Here is a 26,712-nt window from a genome sequence, read left to right on the forward strand (position 1 = left end):
AAAGGTGGCGCTGAGAGGAAAGTTTATAGTTCTAAATGCCTACATTAAAAAGTCTGAAACAGCACAAACAGATAATCTAAGGTCACACCTTAAGGAACTAGAGAAACAAGAACAAACCAAACCCAAACCCAGCAGAAGAAAGGCAATGACCAAGATCAGAGTAGAACTAAATGAAATTGAAACAAACAAAAACAATACAAAAGACAAATTAAACAAAAAGCTGGTTCTTTGAAAAGATAAATAAAATTGATAGACCACTGGCAAGATTAACCAAGAAGAGAGAAAATCCAAATAAGCTCAGTAAGAAACAAAATGGGACATATTACAACTGACACCACAGAAATACAAAAGGTCATTCAACGCAACTATGAACACCTTTACGTGCATAATACATACGAGAAAATCTAGAAGAGAAGGAAGAATTCCTGGAAAAATACAACCCTCCTAGCTTATAGCAGGGAGAATTAGATAGTCTGAACAGACCAATAACAAGCAGCCAAACTGAAATAATTTAAAAATTACCAACAAAAAAAAGTCCAGGACCAGATGGATTCACAGCAGAATTCTACCAGACATTCAAAGAATTGGTACCAATCCTATTGACACTATTCCACAAAGATAGAGAAAGAGGGAACCCTCCCTAAATCATTCTATGAAGCCAGTATTGCCCTAATACCAAAACCAGGAAAGGGCATAACCAAAAAAGAAAGCAGACCAATATGCTTGATGAACACTGATGCTAAAATCCTTAACAAAATACTAGCTTACCGAATCCAACAACATATCAAAAAGATAATCCACCATGATCAAGTGGGTTTCATATCAGGGATGCATACCAGAGATGGTTTAACATACGCAAGTCAATAAATGTGATACACCAAATGAACAGTATTAACAAAAATCACATGATCATTTCTATAGATGTAGAAAAAGCATTCAACAAAATCCAGCAACCCTTTATGATTAAAACTCTCAGTAAAAACAGCATACATGGGACATACCTCAATATAATAAAAGCCATCTCTGACAAACGCACAGCCAGCGTAATGCTAAATGGGGAAAAGTTGAAAGCATTCCCTCTGAGAACTGGAACAAGACAAGGATGCCAACTCTCACCACTCCTCTTCAACACAGTACTAGAAGTCCTGGGCAGACCAGACAAGACAAGGAAATAAAGGGCATCCAAATAGGTAAAGAGGAAGTCAAACTGTCACTCTTTGCTGATGATATGATTATTTACCTAAAAAACCCTACTAAAGACTCCTCCAGAAAGTTCCTAGAACTGATAAAAGAATTCAGCAAAGTTTCCAGATACAAAATTAATGTACACAAATCAGTAGCTCTTCCATACACCAACAATGATTAAGCTGAGAATCAAATCAAGAACTCAACCCCTTTACAATAGCGAAAAAAAAATAGTAATAAAATAAAAAAAAATAGTTAGGAATACACCTAACCAAGGAGGTGAAAGACCTCTACAAGGAAAACTGCAAAACACTGCTGAAAGAAATCATGGATGACACAAACACATGGAAACACATCCCATCCTCATGGATGGGTGGAATCAATATTGGGAAAATGGCCATACTGCCAAAAGCAATCTACAAATTCAATGCAATTCCCATCCAAATACCACCATCATTCTTCAGCCAGAATTCAAAAATTCATATGGGGCCAAAAGAGAGCCCACATGGCCAAAGCAAGACTAAGCAAAAAGAACAAAACTGGAGGCATCATATTACCTGATTTCAAACTATACTATAAGGCCACAGTCACCAGAACAGCATGGTACTGGTATAAAAATAGGCACATAGAACAATGGAACAGAATAGAGAATCCAGAAGTAAACCCAAATACTTACAGCTAACTGTTCTTCAACAAGGCAAATAAAAACATAAAGTGGGGAAAGGTCACACTTTTCAACAAATGGTGCTGGGATAATTGGCTAGCCATATGTGGGAGAATGAAACTGGATCCTCATCTCTCACTTTATACAAAAATCAACTCAAGATGGATTAAGGACTTAAATCTAAGCCCTGAAACTATAAAAATTCTAGAAGACAACATTGGAAACACTCTTATACACATTGGCTTACACAAGGATTTCATGACCAAGAACCTAAAAGGAAATGTAATAAGAAACAAAGATAAATTGCTGAGACTTAATTAAAGAGCTTTGCACAGCAAAAGGAACAGTCAGCAGAGTAAACAGACAACCCACAAAGTGGGAAAAACTCTTCATGATCTATATACATCTGACAAAGGACTAATAACCAGAAGCTACAATGAACTCAAATCAACAAGAAAAAAACAAACAATCCCACCAAAAAGGGATTGATGGCTGAGACAATGAGTATATAGTTCTCAAAAGAATATATATAAGTGGCCAACAAACAGGAAAAAAAAAAGCTCAACATCACTAATGATCAGGGAAATTCAAATCAAAACCACGATGTGATACCACCATTCTCACTGCAAGAAAAGCCATAATCAAAAAATAGTGGATGTTGGCACTGAACATCTACTATGCACTGAACATCTACTATGTGGTGAACAGAGAATACTTCTACGCTGCTGGTGGGAATATAAACTAGTACAACCACTATGGAAAACAGTGTGGAGATTCCTTAAAGAGCTAAAAGTAGGCAGAGCATGGTGGCTCATGCCTGTCATCCCAGCACTTTAGGAGGCCAAGGCAGGAGGATCACAAGGTCAGGAGTTCAAAACCAGCCTGGCCAACACGGTGAAATCCCATCTCTAAAAATACAAAAATTAGCTGGGTGCAGTGGTGCTACTCAGGAGGCTGAGGGAGGAGAATTGCTTGAACCCGGGAAGTAGAGGTTGCAGTGAGCCCAGATCACGCCGCTGCACTCCAGCCTGGGTGACAGAGTAAGACTCCATCTCAAAAAAAAAAAAAAAAAAAAGGCACTAAAATAAGACTACCATTTGATCCAGCAATCCCACTACTGGGTATCTGCCCAGAGGAAAAGAAGTCATTGTATGAAAAAGATACTTGCACACACGTTTATAGCAGCAAAATTCACAATTACAAAACGTGGAACCAACCCAAATGCCCAGCAATCAATGAGTGGATAAAGAAACTGTGGTGTGTTTGTGTGTGTGTGTGTGTGTGTATAACAGAATACTACTCAGCCATACAAAGGAATGAATTAATGGCATTTGCAGCAACCTGGATGAGACTGGAGACTATTATCCTAAGTAGTAATAGTAACTACTTTTAGTAGTTACTCAGGAATGAGTAACTCAGGAATGAAAAACCAAACATCATATGTTCTTCCTATAACTGGAAGCTAAGCTATGAGGATGCAAAAGCATAAGAATGATACAATGGACTTTGAGGACTTGGGGGAAAGGGTGGGAAGGGGGTGAGGGATAAAAGACTACAAACAGGGTATACTGCTCCGGTGATGGGTACAGCAAAATCTTAGAAATCACCACTAAACAACTTATTCATGTAACAAAACACCACCTGTTCCCCAATAACCTATGGAAATAACAAAAAGTTTTAAATAAAAATAACATAGAATAAAATTTTTAAAAATTACTTGTTCAATGACATATTTTATTTAAGAAAAACAATTATGGGGGCATGGCTGGAATACTATGATTATGCAATGCAAATTATATACTATATATATATATAGTATATATATATATATAAAAATATATACTAATTATATATACTATGATTATGCAATGCAAATTATAACAGACAATGGCTGTGGTGAATACAGGGGCAAAGGGGAGCAGTATAATACAGTGGGGAAAAAACAATGAATTTAGATTTACAAGACAATGCCTGAGTTTCAACTGTGCCATTTTATTCTCTATAAGATGCTGAGCAGATGTCTTCCTTCACCTATCTGAGTTTTCTCATCTGCTTAGGAAGGCAGCTGAGAGAAACAAATGAGAAATACACACAGATAAACAAAAACCCACAAAAGATTCTTGAAACATGAAGATAGGATTAGATGCCAGAAAGTTTTTAAATTTTTTTAAATTTATTTATTTATTTATTTTTTGAGACGGAGTTTCGCTTTTGTTGCCCAGCCTGGAGTATAATGGCGTGATCCCAGCTCACCGCATCCTCCACCTCCCTGGTTCAAGCAATTTTCCTGCCTCAGCCTCCCAAGTAGCTGAGATTACAGGCATGTGCCACCATACCCGGCTAATTTGGCATTTTTAGTAGACGGGGTTTCACCACGTTGGTCAGGCTGATCTTGAACTCCTCACCTCAGGTGATCCACCTGCCTCAGCCTTCCAAAGTGCTGGGATTACAGGCATGAGCCACTGCACCTGGCTGATGCCAGAATTTTCACCCAAACTAGGAATAAAACAATAAAATAGATAGACATCTTTGTAATTCCCAGGATGCCATCTTTTAATTTAGCAACAAAGGCCAAATCTATGGTATGAGGATCAGAAGTTCCTTTTGAAACTAAAAACATACATTAATAGGGTGGGTGCAGTGGCTCGTGCCTGTAATCTCAGTACTTTTGGAAGCCAAGGAGGTCAGATCACTTGAGGTCTAGAGCTCAAGACCAGCTTGGCCAACAAGGAGAAAAGAAATCTCGCCTCTACTAAAAAAAAAATTTACAAAAATCAGCCGGATGTGGTAGTGCATGCCTGTAGTCCCAGCTACTGAGGAGGCTGAGGCAGGAGAATTGCTTGAACCCGGTAGGTGGAGGTTGCAGTGAGCTGAGATCGCACCACTGCACTCCAGCATAGGCAACAGAGCAAGAATCTGTCTCAGAAAAAAAAAATAATATATATAATATATATATTATATAATATATATATATTATATATATATATATATAAATCAATATTCAACAAATGGGCAAGTAGGTCTAAGTATTTTGGGAGTTCTACTTTTAAAGAAAGGACAGAAAACTTGTTACGCCTCTGATAACAAAACCTATTTCATCTAAATACTTTCAACTATGATTTTCACCTAACACAATGAAAAAGGTATCACATAAAAGAGGGCAATATTTAGTTTAAGAATTCTGAGATGGGCCAGGTGCAGCGGCTCACATCTGTAATCCCAGCACTTTGGGAGGCTGCAGTGGGCAGACCACTTGAGGCCAGGAGTTAGAGACCAGCCTAGCCAAAATGACAAAACCCTATCTCTACCAAAAACACAAAAATTAGCTGGGAGTGTTGGCACATACATGTAGTCCCAGCTACTTGGAAGCCTGAGGCACAAGGATCATTTGGGCCCGGGAGGGCAGAGGTTCCAGTGACCCGAGATCATGCCACTGCACTCCAGCCTGGGCAACAGAGCAAGACGCTGTCTCCAAAAAAAAAAAAAAAAAAAAAAAGAATTCCTAGATGAACTGAGACAATAGCAGAGAGTTTTAATATTCAAAGAATACAAATGTACAATCATTTTAATGTTAGGAAGCTAAAATGTACAATCATTTTAATGTTAGAAAGCCAAAGAAGCTTCTAAAAATAAAAACTCATGTAATTCAGTATTTCTGAAAACTGTAAATGCCAAAAGTTGCCCAAAGTATACATGTGGGCATTTTAAAACAGTCAAAAAAAAAAAATCTACAGCTAAAAGGACAACTTCAGTTACTTTTTCAATAATATATAAATGAAGTTATATAGCTGAAATATAAATGGAGTTTTACAAATGACTTTATTCTACAAATAACCTAACTTTCATTGATTCTTTAATTTAACAAATAGCTATTAAGCACAAAGTAAGTTGAATATCTGGAATAAAATGAATTATAAATACCAGATGTGCTGGACATGGTGGCTCACGCCTGTAATTCCAGCACTTTGGGAGTCCAAGGTGTACAGATCACTTGAGGTCAGGAGTTCAAGACCAGCCTGGCCAACATGGTGAAACTCTGTCTCTAGTAAAAACACAGAAGAAATTAGCTGGGCCTGGAGCTGCATGTCTGTAATCCCAGCTACTCAGGAGGCTGAGGCACGAGAACTGCTTGAACCCAGGAGGCCAAGAGTGCAGTGAGCCAAGATCATGCCACTGCACTCCAGCCTGAGCGACAGAGCAAGACTCTGTATCGGGGAAAAAAAAAAATAAAACGAAAAAACCTCATGATTCCTGCCATCAAGGATTCTACAAGCTAGGGAGGGAAAAGGATACATGAACAAACAATAACAACATCTAAAACTGTTAGACTAGACTTATGTACTATACACAATAAGAATAAAGAACAACAGGAGCTGGGCATAGTGGCTCACACCTGCAATCCCAACACTTTGGGAGGCCAAGGCAGGAGTATGGCTTGAGCCCAGGAGTTTGAGACCAGCCTGGGCAACATAGTGAGATGCTCTCAAAAAAGGAATAATATAATAAATAAGGAACAATACAGTTTTATTTATTTTTTTCATATTTACAAAACTCAAAAATATTAAAAAAAAAAAAAAAACACCTTCTCAAATAATGGACAAATAATAAAAAACTCTCTTACTTGGAAAATCCTTTCCATCTGGATAGTAATATTCTGTGAATTCTATATAAACAGCTGACATTTCTTGTGGAAGATATAGGGATTTTTTATTGCAGCAAATCATGCTTTTGGGGGAAGAACGACATTGTTCTGCTGTAGAGACCTGAAAAGATAAATAAGTTTACTGAAATCACACTGAATAAAAACCTTTCCAAATAATTTATGCAACCCAGACAGTACTTTTAAAACTACTTACAAAATTTTGCTAACGGTTAATTTCCAGTGTAAACTTTATTATATATTGAACTTCACATGGAATTATTTTTAAACACCCATCAACTATTCAGAAAACTCTATAATCTTTTTGGATCCTTATCAATCACAAAATCAACATTGTACAATATTCCTTATAAACTTATTATTGTGAACCCTAAAACAAGAGAGAAAAATAATGATAATGATATTCTATCAGATAATATAGATAAATAAATGGCAGTCAGGACATAGATCCAAGTCCTCAAATCCAGAATGCTTCCCTGTACGCTGTTTAAAATAATTCTTGGCTGGGCACAGTGGCTCAAGCCTGTAATCCCAACACTTTGGGAGGCCGAGATGGGCGGATCACGAGGTCAGGAGATCGAGACCATCCTGGCCTACATGGTGAAATCCAGTCTCTACTAAAAAAATACAAAAAACTAGCTGGGCGAGGTGGCGGGCGCCTGTAGTCCCAGCTACTAGGGAGGCTGAGGCAGGAGAATGGCGTAAACCCGGGAGGCGGAGCTTGCAGTGAGCTGAGATCCGGTCACTGCACTCCAACCTGGGCGACAGAGCGAGACTCCATCTCAAAAATAATAATAATAATTATTATTATTATTTACCATAATTTCTCCATTACCATGAAAAATAATAGAGTAATATACAGTTTCAGCTTGAGATAATAAAAATTCTGGAGACAAATAATGGTACTGGTTACATAACATGAATGTACTTAACGCCAATTATTATAAAATATATAGATATAGACATAGATTTTTTTTTTTTTTTTTTTTGTAAAGATGGGGTTTCGCCACGTTGGCCAGGCTGGTCTCAAACTCCTGACCTCAAGCAATCCACCCACCTTAGCCTCCCAAAGTGCTGGGATTACAGGAGTGAGCCACTGCACCTGGCCAATATCATTAGGTTGGTGCAAAAGTAATTGCAGTTTTGCCATTACTTTCAATGGCAAATACCTAAATGTGTGTGTGTGTGTGTGTATAAAATTATTATTGTAAATTCAGTTATACCTTACCACAATAAAAAATTAATTAAAAAATAATAGCTATAAACACTTCTGTCAAATAGTTTGATCGCTCAAATTCATTTTCCAAAAAGACTATGTTTTATACACAAATAAATAAATGTGATTCACCACAAACAAAAAAACAAAAACCATATGATTATCTCAACAGGCAAAGAAAATGCTTTTGATAAAATCCAACGTCCCTTCACAATAAAAACCCTCAACAAACCATGAATCAAAGAAACATATCTCAAAACAGTAAGAGTAATCTATGACAAGCTCACTGCTAACATTCTGAAGGGGCAAAAGCTGAAAGCATTTCCCTTAAGGAATGGAACAAGACAAGGATGCCCCCTCTCACCACCCCTATTCAGAATAGTACTGGAAGTTCTAGCTAGAGCAATCAGGCAAGAGAAAGAAAGAAAAGGCATCCAAATACAAAGAGAAGTCAAATTATCTCTCTTTGCTGACAATATGATTCTATACCTAGAAAATGCTAAACTCCATGAAAAGACTCCCAGGACTGATAAGCAACTTCAATAAAGCTTCAGGACACAAAATCAATGTAAACAATCAGCAGTATTTACACATACCAATAACATTCAAGCTGAAAGCCAAACAACAACAACAACAACAAAAATCCTAGGAATACATCTAATCAAAAAGTAAAAGATCTCTACAAGAACTGGCCAGGCATGATGGCTCACACCTGTAATCCTAGCACTGTAAGAGGCTGAGGCTGGCAGATTACTTGAGGCCAGGAGTTCAAGACCAGCCTTGCCAACATGGCGAAACTCCATCTCTACCCAAAATACCAAAATCAGCTGGGCATGGTGGCACATGCCTGTAATGCCAGCTACTCGGGAGGCTGAGGCATAAAAATCGCTTAAACTCAGGAGACGGAGATTGTAGTAAGCTGAGATCGCACCACTGTATTCCAGCCTAGGCAACAGAAGAAGACTCTGTTTCCAAAAAAAAAAAAAAAAAAAAAAAGACCATACTGCTGAAAACAATCTACAGATTCAATGTCATTCCTATCAAACCACAAACATCATTTTGCACAAAATTAGAAAAAATTTTAAAATATTTAAAAATTCATATGGAACCCGAAAAAGAGCCTGAATAGCCAAAGCAACTCTAAGAAAAAAGAACAAACCTGGAGACATTACATTAACTATACTATAAGGAACCAAAATGGCATGGTACTGATACAAAAACAGAGGCACAGATCAATGGAACAGAATAGAGAACCCAGAAATAAAAATGCACACCTATAACTATCTGATCTTTGATAAATTGGACAATAATAAGCAATGGGGAAAGGACACCCTATTCAATGAATGGTGCTGGGATGACTGGCTACTCATATTTAGAAGAATGAAACTGGACCCCTACACCTTCTACTATATACAAAAATTAACTCAAGATGGGTCAAATATTTCAATATAAGAGGTCAAACTATAAAAGTCCTAGAAGAAAAGCTAGGAAATACCATTCTGGACACAGGCTTTAGCAAAGAATTTATGGCTAAGACCTCAATGGCGATCACAACAAAAACAAAAATAGTCAAGTGAGACCTCATTAGAGAGCTTCTATACAGCAAAATAAACTATCAACAGAGTCAACAGACATCCTACAGAATGGGAGAAAATATTCACAAATTATTCATCTGACAAAGGTCTAATATCCAGAATCTATAAGGAACTTGAACAAAAGTAACAAGCAAAAACCAAACACCATTAAAAAGTGGGCAAAGGACATGAACACACACTTCTGAAAAGACGTATGTACAAACAAAAACAGGCATATGAAACAATGCTCAACACACCAATCATCACTAATCATCAGACAAATGTAAATCAAAACCACAGTGAGATACCATCTCAGATACATCAGTCAGAATGGCTATTATTAAAAAGTCAAAATACAGATGCTGGTGAGGCTGCAGTAATGCATGTTCTGACTTATAAGTGAGAGCTAAATGTTGGGTACACATGCAGACAAAAAAGGAAACAACAGACAGTGGGACCCCAAAGGGAGGAAGGGAGGAAGGGGAATAAGGGCTGAAAACCTACCTGTTGGGTACTATGCTGACCACCTGGATGATGGGATCAATCACACCCTGAACTTCAGCATCATGCAATATAAAAATATAACAAACCTGCATGTGTACCCTGAGTTTACAATAAAAGTTGAAATTTTTTTAAAAAAACTATTAGTTTTAAGGTTATGGTTACATTTTTTTCACCCCCCAAAACCAGCTAACTACATCAAAAATTTATATATTAATATTCACGGCAGACTTCCCAGCCCCACTCCTGTCGGGATGTCGGGACTGTATCAGGAACTCCGCCCGAGAGCCCCACCGGGGGACTCTGTCGGCCTCCTTTGCCGGAGGCCGACAGACCTCTCCCTATCCACCTTCTTCCTTGAAGCTAGGTGACCAAAAATAAATTTGCAGTTTTGCTCCTAAAAAAAAAAAAAAAAAAAAAAAAAATCACAAAGTTCAACCAACAAAGTTTTATCAGTTTCATTTATTTGTATTAATTTAGTAGACCCAGGGATGTATGTTCTTTTTTCCATTCATCATTCAATAGACGTATATATGTCTCACATGAAGTAGAATAATTTTTCAATGGTTTACTTATATAAACTGCCTAACCAATTTTTTTTTTTTTTTTTTTTTTGAGATATTCGAGTCTCACTCTGTCATCCAGACTGGAGTGCAGTGACACAATCTCAGCCCACTGCAACTTCTGCCTCCTGGATTGAAGCGATTCTAGTGCCTCAGCCTCCTGAGTAGCTGGGACTACAGGCGTGCACCATCACTCCCAGCTAATTTTTGTATTTTTACTAGAGAGGGGGTTTTGCTATGTTGGCCAGGCTGGTCTCTAACTCCTGATTTCAGGTGATCTGCCCACTTTGGCCTCCCAAATGGCTAGGGTTACAGGCATGAGCCAACGTGCCCAAATTGATTAATCAATCATTTTAATTTGTATAGTCTTTACAAATTCAAGTCAGTTCCTTATAGTATCTAATTAAAAAGCTTTTCTCTGCATATATGGAAACAAATTCTTTTCAATTCAAAGTGTCAACTTATTTTAACAACAGCTTCTTTTTTCCTTTAGTAGTTAAAAACCTATTCAAATTGGGACAAACATACTATCTTATGTTCTTCTACTTACTTTTATTTGGTTTTGTGTTTAGCGTGGTTGTGTATATACATATGTGGGGTTTCTTACTATATTTCACTTGCAACCATGTGGGATTATAAGTGATTCCTCTTTCTCATTTCCACATAAATTTATTTAAATCCTAAAATTTACAGTCTTTTAAAAAGCTGAAGTATATGGTCATGCACCATATAATGACATTTCTGCCAATGACAGGCCACTTATAAGATGCGGATCCTGTAAGATTATAACAGAGCTTTTATACTGCATTTTTACTGTATATTATCTTTTTTTTTTGAGATAGAGTCTCCCACTGTCACCCAGGCTGGAGTGCAGCGGCGCGATCTCGGCTCACTGCAAGCTCCACCTCCCGGATTCACACCATTCTCTTGCCTCAGCCTCCCGAGTAGCTGAGACTACAGGCGCCCGCCACCACGCCCGGCTAATTTTTTGTATTTTTAGTAGAGACGGGGTTTCACCACCGTATTAGCCAGGATGGTCTCGATCTCCTGACCTCATGATCCGCCCACCTAGGCCTCCCAAAGTGCTCGGATTACAGGCGTGAGGCACCGCACCTGGCCTTTACTGTATATTTTCTATGTTTGGTAAGGTTTAAATATACAAATACCATTGCGTTACAACTGCTACAGTATTCAATACAGTAACATGATATACAGGGGACTACTAGGAGGAATAGGATATGCTATATAGCCTAGGAGTGTAAGTAGGCTACATACCATCTAAGCACAGTTTATGATGTTAAGCAACACATGATTGTATATCAAATGTAAAGAAAATAGTAACTGCACAATGAGAAAATAACTGTTAAATCAGAGTTTCTAAACATTGGCACTTCTGACATTTTAAGTTAGATAATTCTTCATTGTGGGGAACTGATCAGCACATTGTAGGATATTTGGCAGCATCACTGGTCTTTACTCACTAGAGGTCAGCAGCATGTCCAGTTGTGACAAACAAAACTATCTTCAGATATTGCCGAATCCCAGAGGGGAATAATTGAGTTAAATAAAATCTTTTCACATAAAACTAAGTCTCAAAGCCATAGACTTATCAAAATAAACCAGAACAATTTAAAAATGATAAAACAAATCTAGAAATCTTTTATTTGTTAAGAATAGGTCATATATTCTTATCGTGTTGGTCTCAAACATCTCAATTAGACCATGTTAGGTGATTATAAGGTGAGTAAGATTGTTAGTATAAATAGGACAGAGTTCTCAGCTATAGAATTATATTCACAGTATAGCCAACACAGTATATACAGTATACTGTAGTTCTGTAAAGCAAAAAAGGCATTTTAGATCCTTCCACAGAGACTATTGTGTAATAACGAAATTGGTATCCCTCTGATCCTGTTCCTGGGAAGCAACTAGGAATTGGAATTTCCTACTTATGGTGGGCCCCTGATAGTTTGGATATTGTCCCCTCTAAATCTCACGTTCAATTGTAATCCCCAGTATTAGAGGTAGAGCCTGGTGGGAGGTGTTTGAGTCCTGGGGGCAGATACCTCATGGCGTGGTGATGTGCTCACAATAGTGAGTTAGCATGAAGTCTAGTTGATTAAAAATATGTGGCACCTCCCTGTGCCACTCTCTCTCTGTCTTGCTTCTGCTCTTCACATGTGACGTGCCTGCTCCTGCTTTACCTTCCACCACGTGTAAAAGTTCCCTGAGGCCTCCTCCCCAGAAGCTGAGCAGATGCCCACATCATGCTTCCAACACAGCCTGCAGAACCATAAGTCAATTAAACTTCTTTTCTTTATAAATTATCCAGTTTCAGGTACTTCTTTACAACAACACAAGAACAGCCTAACACAGCCCCTGACACCACAGCTGATAGTTTATAATAAAACGATGCAGGGTGGAGCTGGCCATACTTGATAGCCCAGTTGCATTTACAGAGTGGGAGCTTTGGGTAATCTGATTACTAATTCACCTAGAGATTGAATAAAACCTCATGAGCAATACTTCATGCATATTGTTAAATATCCATCCATCCACATATTTACACATCTATGCATAGGGTTCCACATTCTTAGAAAGCTAACAAGTCCTGAGGAAAAGTTTCACATTTCAAGTGCTCCAAGACTCTGTCTTATTACATCAGTGTACTGTGGAGGTGATATGGTTTGGCTGTGTCCCCACCCAAATCTCATGACTGTGACTCCCACAGTTCCCACATGTTGTGTGAGGAACCTGGTGGGAGGTGACTCAATTATGGGGGCGAGTCTTTCCTGCACTGTTCTTGTGATAGTGAATGAGTCTCACAAGATCTGATGGTTTTAAAAATGGGAGTTTCCCTGCACAAGCTCTCTCTTTGCCTGCTGCCATCCACATAAGACATGACTTGCTCCTCCTTGCTTTCTGTCACCATGGTTGTGAGACTTCCCCAGCCATGTGGAACTGTAAGTCTATTAAACTTTTTTCCTGTATAAATTGCCCAGTCTTGGGTATGTCTTTATCAGCAGTGTGAAAACGGACTAATACAGTAAATTGGTACTAGTAGAGTGAGGCACTGCTGAAAAGACACCTGAATGTGGAAGTGACTTTGGAACTGGATAACAGGCAGAGGTTAGAACAGTTTGGAGGGGTCAGAAGATGACAGGAAAATAAGGGAAAGTTTGGAACTTCCTAGAGACTTGTTGAATGGCTTTGACAAAAATGCTGAAAGTGATATGAACAGTAAGGTCCAGGCTGAGGTGGTCTCAGATGGAGATGAGGAACTTGTTTGGAACTGGAAGCAAGGTGACTCTTGTTATGTTTTAGCAAAGAGACTGGCAGCATTTTGCCCCTGCCCTAGAGATTTGTGGAACTCTGAACTTGAGAGAGATGATTTAGGATATCTGGTGGAAGAAATTTCTAAGCAGCAACGCATTCAAGGGTGACTTGGGTGCTCTTAAAGGCATTTAGTTTTATAAGGGAAGGAGAGTATAAAAGTTCAAAAAATTTGCAGCCTGACAATGGTATAGAAAAGAAAACCCCATTTTCTGAGGAAGAATTCAAGCCAGCTACAAAAATTTGCATAAGAAGAACCTAATGTCAACCCCAAGACAATGGGGAAAAAGTCTCCAGGGCATGTCAGAGGTCTTCATGGCAGCCCCTCCCATTACAGACCCAGAGGCCTAGAAGGAAAAAGTGATTTCATGGGCCAGGCCCAGGCTCCCTGTGCTGTGTGCAGCCTAGGGATTTGGTGCCCTGCATCCCAGCTGCTCCAGCCATGGCTGAAAGGGGCCAAAACAGAGCTTGGGCCATAGCTTCAGAGGGTGCAAGTCCCAAGCCTCGGCAGCTTCCACATGGTGCTGAGCCTGCTGGTGCACAGAAGTCAAGAATTGCGGTTTGGGAACCTCAACCTAGATTTTGGTGGATGTATGGAAATGCCTGGATGCCCAGGCAGAAGTGTGATACAAGGGTGGGGCCCTCATGGAGAACCTCTGCTAGGGCAGTGTGGAAGGGAAATGTGGGGTCAAAGCCCAAGTCCCTACTGGGGTACCTACCACCTAGTGGAGCTGTGAGAAGAGGGCCAACATCCTCCTGACCCCAGAAGGGTAGATCAACTGACAGCCTGCCTGGAAAAGGTGCCAACAGACACTCAATACCAGCCCGTGAGAGCAGCCAAGGAGAAGGGTGTACCCTGCAAAGCCACAGGGGCAGAACTGCCCAAGACCATGGAACCCACCTCTTAAAATCAGCATGAGATGCATGTGAGACATGGAGTCAAAGGAAATCATTTTGGAGTTTTCAGATTTGACTGTCCTGCTGGATTTTGGACTTGCATGGGTCCTGTAGCCCCTTTGCTTTGGCCAACTTCTCTCATTTGGAATGGTTGTATTTACCCAATGCCTTGTACCCGCACTGTATCTAGGAAGTAACTAAATTGCTTTGATTTTATAGGCTCATAGGCAGAAGGGACCTGTCTTGTCTCAGATGGGACACTGGACTATGGACTTCTGAGTTAATGGTGAAATGAGTTAATACTTTGGGGGACAGTTAAGAATGCATGATTGGTTTAGAAATGTGAGGACATAAGGTTTGGGAGGGGCCGGGGCAGAATGATATGGTTTGGCTGTGTCCCCACTCAAATTTCACCTTGAATTGTAACTCCCACTACTCCAACATGTTGTAAGAGGAAGCAGGTGGGAGGTGATTGAATTATGGGGATAGGTCTTTCCTGCGCTGTTCTTGTGGTAGTGAATGAGTCTCACAAGATCTGATGGTTTTAAAAATGGGAGTTTCCCTGCACAAGCTCTCTCTTTGCCTGCTGCCATCCATGTAAGATGTGACGTGCTCCTCCTTGTCTTCTACCATGATTTTGAGGCTTCCCCAGCCATGTGGAACTGTATGTCCAGTAAACCTCTTTCTTCTGTAAATTGCCCAGTCTTGGGTATGTCTTTATCAGAAGCATGAAATGGACTAATACAGAGGAGAAAAAAAGACTCTGCCTTACGCTTCTCTTCCTATGGCTGGTTCTAATTTGTATAATGTGACTACAATGGATGTGACTTTAATATATTTCAGTGGTTCTGTGAGTCTTCCTAGTGAATTATTGAACCAGAGGGTAGTTTTTGGAAACTCCCAAGTTGTAGTTGGTGTCTGCAGCCTTTGTTTTGGTTCTTCCAATTTTTGCTTTAGGTTCTTGGGGTACATGTGCAAGTGTGTTATATGGATAAACTGTGTGTCACTGGGGTTTGGTGTGTACATAATTTCACAACCCAAGTAGTCAGCATAGTACCCGCTAAGTAGTTTTTCAATCCTCACCCTCCCCCGACCCTCCACCCTCAAGACCCCATGTCTACTGTTTCCCTCTTTGTGTCCATGTGCACTCAATGTGTAGCTCCCATTTAAAAGTGAGGATATGCAATATTTGGTTTTCTTTTCCTGTATTAATTCACTTGGGATAATGGCCTCCAGCTGCATCCATGTTGCTACAAAGAACATGACTGCATTCTTTTCATGGCTGCATAGTATTCTGCGGTGTATATGTACCACAGTTTCTTTATCCACTGCACTGAGGATGGGCATCTAGGTTGATTCTATGTCTTTGCTATTGTGAATAGTGCTGCCATGAACGTACAACTGCACATATCTTTGGTAGAAAAATTTATATTCCTCTGGGTATATACCCAGTAATGTGATTGCTGGGTCAATTGGTAGCTCTTTTTTAAATTCTTTGAGAAAACTTGAAACTGCTTTCCACAATAGCTGAACTATTTTACCTTCCCACCAAGAGTGAATAACCATTCCCTTTTCTCCACAACCTCACCAACATCTATTTTTTGTGACTTTTTAAGTTATTAAAAAGTCATTCTGAGTGATGTGAGATGGTATCTCACTGTGGTTTTGATTTGCATTTCTCAGTTGATTAGTGATGTTGAGCATTGTTTCATATGCTTGTTGGCTGCACATATGTCTTCTTTTCAGAAGTGTGTGTTCATATCCTTTGCCCACTTTTTAATGGTGTTTGGTTTTTGCTTGTTGATTCAATTTCCTTATGGGTTCTGGATATTAGACCTTTGTCAGATGAATAATTTGTGAATATTTTCTCCCATTCTGTAGGATGTCTGTCGACTCTGTTGATAGTTTATTTTGCTGTATAGAAACTCTTTAATGAGCTCTCACTTGTCTGTTTTTGTTTTTCTTGCAATTACTTTTGAAGTCTTCCTCATGAGATCTTGGTCAAGGCCAATGTCTAGAATTCTATTTCCTCAGTTGTCCTCTAGGGTTTCTGTAGTGCTGGGCTTTACATTTAAGTCTTTCATTTCATCTTGAGTTAATTTTTGTGCGTGGTGAAAGGACAGGGTCTAATTTCAGTTTTCTGCGTATGGCCAGTCAGTTATCCCAGCAACATTATTAAATAGGAAATCATTTCCCCAATGCTTGTTATTGTCGACTTTGTCGAAGATCAGATGCTTGTAGGTGTGCAGCTTTATTTCTAGGTTCTCTAATCTGTTTCATTGGTCTATGCATCCATGTGTTTTTGTATGAGAACATGCTGTTTTGTGTTGGAAGCATTTAGGCAAACTTAAGGGCTGTGCCTATAAAGTTAGTTTGGCTAACTCTGAGTAACCATATGATCAAAAATTAATAAACTGATATTTTCTATGCCATCTAATATGGCCATTTCATAAACCTTGTAAAGATGTTTTAAATAAAATGATAGCATTTATTTAAAGTTTATTTGAGTTGCTAAGATGAGATACTAAAGTGTTTATGAGAAGATTTAACTGGAAAAGAAAACATACCTGGTATATATTGAAATCTGCAAGTCTAACCACAACAGAACTAGACATTAGCTTAGCTTTTGATTGCTGAGATAATACTGAAGGTGTTCTGCATGTCCCTTTCAGAGGGTAGTCCTTCTCTGTTGGAAACAAAAACACCATTCAATTTGTTGCAAAATTATTTTTAAAAGTCACTCTTTTATTATTAAGGCAGGTACTAGAAATTCATGTGAATACTAATTTCTCAAACAAGATAATATTTGTGGACATACTTTATAAATTACAAAGTAATACAGGATGTAAGTTATTGTGATTATTATTCTTTTAAGAAGAATCACACATGTCACATTTAAGTTACTCTTCTACAAAAACTTTGGAATGGGATTCTTGTTAAAAAGGAGATATTTACATAGAAGGAGAAAGGGCAGGGTATGGGGGAGGGGAGGGCAGGGAAAGACAACGGGTGAATAGTGAATACAAAGGTACAGCTAGATAGGAGAAGTAAATTCTAGCATTTATAGGGTGACTATGATTAATAATAATTTATTTTTTTCAAATAGCTAGTCAGAGCAGATTTTGAATGTTCCCAACATAAAGAAATAATGTCTGAGGTGATGAATATGCTAATTACTCTGCTTTCAGTGTTACACATTTGTATACATGTATCAAAATATCACACTTCAATCCTTACTGGGCCAGCAAAAAAAAAAAAAAAAAAAAAAAAAAAGTAGTAGTATCACACTGTACCTCATAAATACGTACAATTATGTGTTGACTAAAAAAAAAAAAGAGAGACATCTTCTAGAAAAATTCTACTTTGTGTGACTATTATTGGTTGTATTAATTTTAAAAGTGCTTAGGTCCACAAGCCTATGTTGGTCTGAGCGAAGGATGCAGGGGTTTAGACATTAATTAAAAATACTTGGCTTAGGACAGGCAGTGGCTCATGCCTGTAATCCCAGCACTTTGGGAGGCTGAGGCGGGTAGATTACTTGAGGTCAGGAGTTTGAGACCACCCTGGCTAACACAGTGAAACCCTGGCTCTACTAAAAATCCAAAAATTAGCAGGGTATGGTGGCACATGCCTGTAATCCCAGATACTTGGGAGGCTGAGGCAGGAGAATCGCTTGAACCCAGGAGGCGGAGGTTGCAGTGAGCCGAGATCGCACCACTGGACTTCAGCCTGGGAGACAGAGTGAAACCCTGTCTCAAAGAAAAAACTTGGCTGGGCACGGTGGCTGATACTTGTAATCCCAGCACTTTGGGAAGGGCCAAGGTGGGAGGATCGCTTGAGGCCAGGAGTTTGAGACTACCCTAGGCAACATAGCAAGACCCCATCTCTACATTAAAAAGAAAAACAAAAAAAATAAAACTTGTTTACAGGAAGTATTATGATCTCTCTCTCACACACACACACACGAGCACAAACACCCTTAATATTACGGGAATGCCATATGTTATTATAGGTAAAATACCTGTTTGTGTGTGCTGGGGAGAGGCATGTGTTGGGGATTTAGGAGGTGAACCTACATTATGATCCTTCACAGCCTGTTTAAGCATTTCAACGTTGCACTCAAATTCATGCAATAACTCGTTGGCCCATCCATTTTTTGTTTTGGTTGCATCACTAAAATACATCCAATGACTACAACTATCTCCTGTAAAATGAATAACAGGTATTTCATTGAAAAATGTACAATTTTCATCTATTACACTATAGTAATGGTTCCAATGAGATTTAGTCATTTATTCAAGAAAGACTTTGATACCTGAAAAATATACAGCCTTCACCTACATGTTATTCTGAAATATGAGTAAAACATTTGAAACAGAGGGAAAGAATATCAAAAGCAAACGATCTGGAGGAGTTTCTATCTAGTACCCATTCCTAGCAGAAAATCACTAAGATTCAATTTAAAGCCATAGGACTCATCACTCTTCACTGGATGCTCAATTACCTGGTAAACCTCCATTAAACTGAATCCCAGAAAGTATTATCAAAGAAATAAAATTCTTTCATCAAAGATTTGTTATAAAGTTAACTAACAAAAACCTAAACCACAAAAATGATAAGACGATAATGATTAAAACATTTAAGAAACCAATAAAACTTCTCAAGATGTACTCAGCCATACTTATGTTTTTGGAAGAAAAATATATAATCAGAATTATCAGGTTTCTCTGTAGCAATTAAGAAAAATGCACATCAAAGGATTAAGACAATAAAATCAGGCCAGGTGCAGTGGCTCACACCTGTAATCCCAGCACTTTGCAAGGCCGAGGCAGGAGGTGGAGGCTGTAGTGAGCAGTGATCACACCACTGTGCTTGTGAGGCCTTGGATAAAAAAAAAAAAAAAAAGAAAATCTACTCTATAAATGTTTTACATCTCTTCAAAATAAATATCTAGTTAAAAATTGTGGCCACTGCACTCCAGCCTGGGCGACAGAGCGAGAGTCCGTCTCAAAAAAAAAAAAAAAAAAATTTTATGCATTTGTAAGTTAATTTATGAGTCAAGAGGATAGTATATAAGACAAAATCCTTCAAAAGATAATTACTATATTGAATGTTGGCAATGAAAACTTAAAATGAAAAAAAAAATCGTAAACCTTTAAATTTAAGCAGGTACCAACACAGAAATGACAAACATTGGTAAAAAACATGTAAACAGAAATGTGTGAACAGAAAAACTTAACCATTTTTTAAATGTCCTGGAAAACGCTATGATCTCTAGTTTGGTTTCTCTCACTTGTGTGAATGCTAAATACTAACAAAAGGCAAAAATGGGTATAAGGTCAAATTAATTTGGTCACAATAATCAGATATTTTTTCTTTTCATTATTTGGGAGACAGAATCTACCAATACCAGATTGTTAAGAGCCTATGAAATCTGGAATCGTATAATTTAGCTAAACGTACTCTTATTCTTAGCTTCATACTCTTTTCATTCTTAGCGTCATACTCTTTTCTAATTTTTAAATATATAAATCATTTAAAAATTTAAAACATTAATAACTTGTTTTTGTCACAACTAACAAAATAGCACAAACACATGTCCACTGTACCCCGATTTTTTAAGTTTTAAATTGGTTATTTGGAAAACTGTCAATTCCTAAAAATTATGATTTCTAAAAATCTACATAAATCTCAATATACACTGTATGACTATATTCCCTGGCAATTCTACTTTCTTAGTAAAATACTGCCAGGAGAAAAATACCAATCTCTTCATCTCATTTCTTGTTAACAAATAAAAACAAAATAAAACTAAACTAAATAAATGACCTATATAATTTGAAAACAACACTTATATCTTTTAAAGAAGCTGTTATACACACCTGCTTTATGATAAGGATAATAATCTATAGTTAGCTGTGTAAAAGAGAGTTGCATTGCCCCTCCAGTAATACGTCTGTTTGACTCTGGAATAAAAAAGAGGAAAAAAAACATTAAGTAAATTATCAGAAAGATTTAATTTATCACAAAAAAATTTTAGCGTACTTGGAGTCCAAGTAGTAATAACTGTCTCTCTTTTATGACAGCACATTAAGGATTTTAGGAAATATAATTCAATCCAATGAGTATTTACTGAATCCCCCTTATTCATAAGGCACTAGGATAAAAGGTAAGAATATAATAGCAAAATCCTTGCTCTGGTAGAGTTCAGAGATGATACTAGCAGAACTTTTATATTGACAAGGCCTCCCCTTATGTCAGGCATTGTTTTAAATACTTTAGGTATACTTACTCATTTGGTTTTCATAACAACCCCATTTGATCCGTACAATCATTATTATTCCCATCTTCCAGATAAGGAAACTGAGGCACAAAGAGGCCAAGGACATACAGCTAGTTAAGTGCAAAGCTTGGATTTGAACCCAGGAAATGTTAAACACTATACCATATCATCCTACCTCTTACTGAAAAGGAAATTAAGGCCAGGCGTGGTGGCTCACGCCTGTAATCCCAGCACTTTGGGAGGCCAAGGCGGGTGAATCACAGGTTCGAGACCAGCCTGGCCAACATAGTGAAACCCCATCTCTACTAAAAATACAAAAATTAGCCGGGCATGGTGGCACGCCCCTGTAGTCCCAGCTACTTGGGAGGCTGAGGCAGGAGAATCGCTTGAACCCAGGAGGCAGAGGTTGCAGTGAGTCGAGATTGAGCCACTGCACTCCAGCCTGGGCAACAGAGTGAGACCCCATCTCAAAAAAAAAAAAGAGAAAGAAAAGGAAATTAAAAAGTCTGTTAGGTTAGGTAAGTTGTCCAAAGTCACACGGCTATAGTAAGACTAAAAGTAGATTACAAATTGGTGTAACGTGAACATAAACATGAAATTTTAAAACAAAATGGGCAAATCAATCAGAAGAAAGAAAAATACAAACTGAAACACAGCTATGTATACACTCCCTATATTAATTTGTAAAATCCAATTTATCTCAACTAGTAGAATTTCCAGCACAGGTCTACAATCCCTTGTGTAAAACCTTTGGAAAGCCAAATGTTTCATAATTCAAATTTCACGACACTAATATGATATGGTATATACAGGATATACCATGCAACACTCGCAGCAGGTTCTGAGGCAGCACTAATAACAACAGCAATTCTGCAGCAAAACATAAATATTTATAAGAAGCAGGCAAAGAATAAAAAAACAATATATTAGTGTAAAGTCAGGTTTTGCCACCAAATGAGTTTTTCACAAACTTATAACATTTCAGAGCCTTTTGGATTTCAGAATAGTAGTGATTACAGACCTGTACTATTAAGGAGATATTTTGGTGGAAAGGTTTTCCTCCTAAATAAAATCATTCAATTTATTCTATGAGGGAATAGTGAGGAATATAAGGCCTTAGAAAACACTTTCTCCATTCTCATTATTATTACTTAATCTAGACCACCTCATTTTCTTAGTTTGGTTTGTTCTAACTTTTCTGGATTTTCCTTTCAAATCTCTAAAAGATGTCAACTACAAGTCAAATGACACAATGGTGGTCAGAAGAAAAGATAACAAATCCCTCCACAAACCCCAAATCTTCCTCACCTTTGCCCCTCCAACCTTTTATGTTGGAACATTTTAGGCTACCTTGTCTAATGAAGGCAGGGTAATTTCTACTGCTAAGGATCCAGGGTCTCAATAATCACTTTCTCAGCTTAAAAACACATAGCAAAAGTTTTCATAGATATAGATCCTGATTCAGATCTGAGGCACAGAGATCAGATAACTCTATTGTTTAAAGGTCTTCAGCTTGATTCTAATGCTCACCAAAGTTTGAGAATTATAGTACTTAGGTAGGCCTATAAGGTAGGTCTGCTGATCTCACCCCCAATGCTTCTGGGCTAGGGATACTCTCCAGCAGAGAAACAAAAATGCCCAGCACCTAGATTACAAAACTACGTATTGTCAGAGTGGCAATGGGCAGCTTCCTGATTACCCTGTTATGTCTACTAAATAAGGAAAAATAACAGGGACAAAAACTAAAAGAAAATTCCTAACTGGAATTTTGCTTCCTAATCACATTTTGGAAGGATGGGAGGGGAGGCAGTCATAAAATATGTCAAACAGCTGCACGGTTGTGCTTCTATTCAAAATAGGCAGAAAAACTACAATGCTGAAAACACATCTAAAAATAATTATGAATTAAGTATGGACTAAAATTTAATTTGGAGACAACAGCAACATTATGAAAAAGTTAATTCAAAGGCAAGTCTAATATTTCATTATCCTCCTAGAGGATCATCTATTCAGTCTGATTTTTTAAAGCTAATTTTATTGTTAGCATTGATAGCTAACAAATAATTAAGCTTAAGTACTAAGCAAAATAAAATTTCATACCAATATATGCTTCTAATTGTGCCTTTCATCTATATATTCATATGAACACAATTATGACAAATTATCTTACAGGACATCCTACACAAGAGATTTAATAAACAATTCAGTTTTGTAGTCAATTCTAGAAAAACCAAAATAGTTTGAAATAAGCAAATTATTTTACCTTTTTCTTTAGCATGAATGTCATCACATATGTGTAGATCTAGATGAGAAATCACTAAATGATGGGAGGTTTCTTTAACATCAAAGTCATTGAATAGTTTTACAATTGCATCATTTACATCAGGAGCATTTGAAGTTTGTGTTGTCTTCACTTGCTGGGCAGATGCGACTACTGTAGAGCTCTAAAAAGATTCGAAACTGCCTTATCACTGCGAATTTAAATACTGGAAATTTCACACACAAAAAAATCTAACTATTTTCCGTTGAAAAGTCATTAAAAATAACCATAATACATTTTATTTTTCATCAATATTTTCCCTAAAATATTTTCTGAATAACCTAAAAATAAAACTAAAATTTAAAAACTGTAAAACTAGGCTCACGCCCGTAATCACAACACTTTGGGAGGCTGAGGCGGGCAAATCATCTGAGGTCAGGAATTTGAGACCAGCCTCGCTAACATGCTGAAACCCTATTTCTACTAAAAATACAAAAAATTAGCCGGGCGTGGTGCCGCACGCCTATAATCCCACCTACTTGGGAGGCTGAGGCAGGATAATCGTTTGAACCCAGGAGGCGGTGGTTGCAGTGAGCCGAGATTGCGCAACTGCACTCCAGCCTGGGCAACAGGGCCTGACTCCATTTCAAAAAAAAAAAAAAACTGTAAAACTATACACAAATCAAATATGAATCAAATATGTCTCAGTAAATACCTGAAGTTATATTTAACATATTTATAGCTGTTTAGAAAATGTAGTTAACTCTTAAAGGCAGTTTGAGTATTCCTAGTTATATATATTAAAAAGAAAACAAATGTGGGCCCTGTATATACTGTTATATATCTGACGTGGTTTGGTTCTGTGTCCCTACCCAAATCTCATCTTGAATGGTAGTCCCACAATTCCCACATGTTGTGGGAGAGACCTGGTGGGAGATAATTCAATCATGGGGGCGGTTTCCCCCATACTGGTCTCGTACTAGTAAGTAAGTCTCACGAGAACTGAAGGTTTTATCGGGGGTTTCCGCTTTTGCAGCTTCCTCATTCTTTCTTTGACTGCTGCCATCCCTGTAAAATGAGGCTTGATTCTCCTTGTCTTTCACCATGATTATGAGGCTGCCCTAGCCACATGGAACTGCAAGTCCAATTAAACTTCTTTCTTTTGTAAGTTGCCCTGTCTCAGGTATGTCTTTATCAGCAGCCTGAAAAGAGACTAATACGATAGCCCATAGAAATAAAGCACATCTTTGTAGAAGCCCACGTGATATTATTTAGTACTCTAAGTGCTCTGGGGCCTCTCCTAAAATATGTGGTGTGTCTTTTCAACTTGAATAACTAAAGAAGCCAGAAAGGAGACAGGGTTTATAAATAGGCTGTGAGTTCAAATATTTTTCTCCCTAAAGAAAAATACTATAGAACACTGTTGACATATATAAATATATATGAACCTCTAATAGCCTAAAATGATTTTGTATACATAACTACAATGTAAGATTATCTGACATATGAGCCATAAAACTGTACATGAATTTTTATAATTATGATAAAGGAAACCAAATTGTCCACTTTAAAAATTAACAATGTTCAAATTTAGAACAAGTTATTAATGAAAGATAGTTAATCAAAGTATACGTATTTTGTATGTACGTATATTTACATATATTACATCTATGAAGAACTATGATCATACTGTAAAAGAACTGCAAAGTATACTTAGTAAATGAGAATCTCTTCATGCAAATGATTGCAGCCCACAGTAAGTAAACAGAAAGGTGAAATACAGCTGTAAAACGTTAAATACTATAGACTCCAGAAAACGTTTTATGAATTAATTGTTAAACTGATGTCAAACAATTTTTCTCCTGCTTTTCCCATTTTCAAAGCTATAACAAGACTGCATTTATGTCTACGATGGTGCTATTTAAAATACTCTTCAGTACTTCTTTCATTATGTTTTCTCTCTTCATCAAGATAAATACTGATAAAAATATAAACATTAATCTCCCTACAAACCTTTTTCTTAATACTATGGTAAAGTCAGGCTTTTGGGTGCTATTTCTGAAAGAAAAAAAAAAAAGCCACTATAAGCTCTCTGCCTCATGAATAATCCTTTTTTTTTTTTTTTGGGGGGGGGGCAAAGTGTCACTCTATTACCCAGGCTGGAGTATAATGGCATGATCTCGGCTCACTGCAACGTCTGCCTGCCGGGTTCAAGCAATTCTCCTGTCTCAGCCTCCCAAGCAGCTGGGATTACAAGTGTGCACCATCACACCTGGCTTTTTTTTTTTTTTTTTTTTTTTTTTGAGACAGAATCTTACTCTGTCGCCCAGGCTGGAGTGTAGTGGCACGATCTTGGCTCACTGCAACCTCTGCATCCCAGTTCAAGAGATCCTCCTGCCTCGGCCTCTTAAGTAGCTGGGACTACAGGCGCCTGCCACCACGCCTGGCTAATTTTTGTATTTTTTTAGTAGAGATGGGGTTTCACCACGTTGGCCAGGCTGGTCTCGAACTCCTGACCTTGGGATCCGCCCACCTTGGCCTCCCAAAGTGCTGGGATTACAGGCGTGAGCCACAGCACCCGGCCAAATCTTGTTTTTGTTTTTTCAGATAGAGTCAAGACTCCCCAGGACAGAGTGCAGTCGCGCAATCTCAGCTCACTGCAACAACCTCCACCTCCCAGGTTCAAGTGATTATCCTGCCTTAGCCTCCTGAGTAGCTGGGATCTCACCAACATGCCTGGCTAATTTTTGTATTTTTAGTACAGGCGGGGTTTCACCATGTTGGCCAGGCTGGTCCTGAATTTCTGACCTCAAAAGATCCGCCCGCCTCAGTCTCCCAAAGGGCTGGGATTATACTGCACCTAGCCCCTATGAATAATGTTAACAGTTCTTAATTTTCAAAATAGTCTTCTTTCTCTTTTAGTGAAGAATAAAATGAAGCTAAGCAAATACTTATAATAGAAAACAACTGCCTAGTTGTGAAGATGAGCAAAGAAACACTGTTTAACTAACTCACTTTCTGACACACTGTCTTGGGACCTGAGATAATCAGATTAGGACATTCTGTGTGATATCTGAAGTAGTGACATGATAACTACTACCCAAGAAAGCAATTCTATGGTAACAGTTAAGTATATTCACTATAAAATATTATGGAGCAACAAAACATAATAGCTGCAAAGACTAAAGACATAGAAGAAACTCGCATATGCCCACTAACTACAACTAGGAAAAAGTACATATGCTGGGGCAAAAAGCTGTAAGAAAAACCTCAAAATGATAGCACAGGTTTTATTAGCATAGTGAGATTACAGAATTTTGTCCTTGTTTCTAGCTTCCTAATAGATATGTATCTAGTTTTCTAATCCATATTCCATTTTATATAAACATATCCACATATAAGAGCTAGATAGTAATATCAACATTCAATCTATTAGTCTTTAACTACAACCACCATCTCTGTTAATCACAACCTATGCTACCAAAATATTCATTGCAAGCCTTAACAGAATAGTATTCATGTCTATGATGGCAATATTGTAAAATACTCTCCTATACTTCTTTCCTTATACTTTTT

General features: G+C 38.0%; 1 protein-coding gene across 3 annotated transcripts in view; it reads right to left on the reverse strand.

Annotated features, from left to right (window-relative positions):
- UHRF1BP1L (UHRF1 binding protein 1 like) overlaps positions 1 to 26,712 on the reverse strand; it is a 109,745-nt gene that overhangs the window by 31,114 nt on the left and 51,919 nt on the right. For 2 of the 3 annotated variants that reach the window (XM_010383568.2, XM_030939128.1), the window contains 5 exons: positions 23,140 to 23,320; positions 20,476 to 20,559; positions 18,615 to 18,797; positions 17,161 to 17,279; positions 6,471 to 6,612 (listed from right to left, as the gene is read on the reverse strand). In XM_010383568.2, the coding sequence (XP_010381870.1) occupies positions 6,471 to 6,612; positions 17,161 to 17,279; positions 18,615 to 18,797; positions 20,476 to 20,559; positions 23,140 to 23,320 (709 nt within the window). Of the gene's footprint in view, positions 1 to 4,225; positions 4,346 to 6,470; positions 6,613 to 17,160; positions 17,280 to 18,614; positions 18,798 to 20,475; positions 20,560 to 23,139; positions 23,321 to 26,712 lie in introns of those variants that run through there. The other variant, XM_030939129.1, reaches the window with a different exon arrangement.

Source organism: Rhinopithecus roxellana, chromosome 10 (genome assembly GCF_007565055.1).
Source record: "Rhinopithecus roxellana isolate Shanxi Qingling chromosome 10, ASM756505v1, whole genome shotgun sequence".
NCBI classification, from domain to species: Eukaryota; Metazoa; Chordata; class Mammalia; order Primates; family Cercopithecidae; genus Rhinopithecus; species Rhinopithecus roxellana.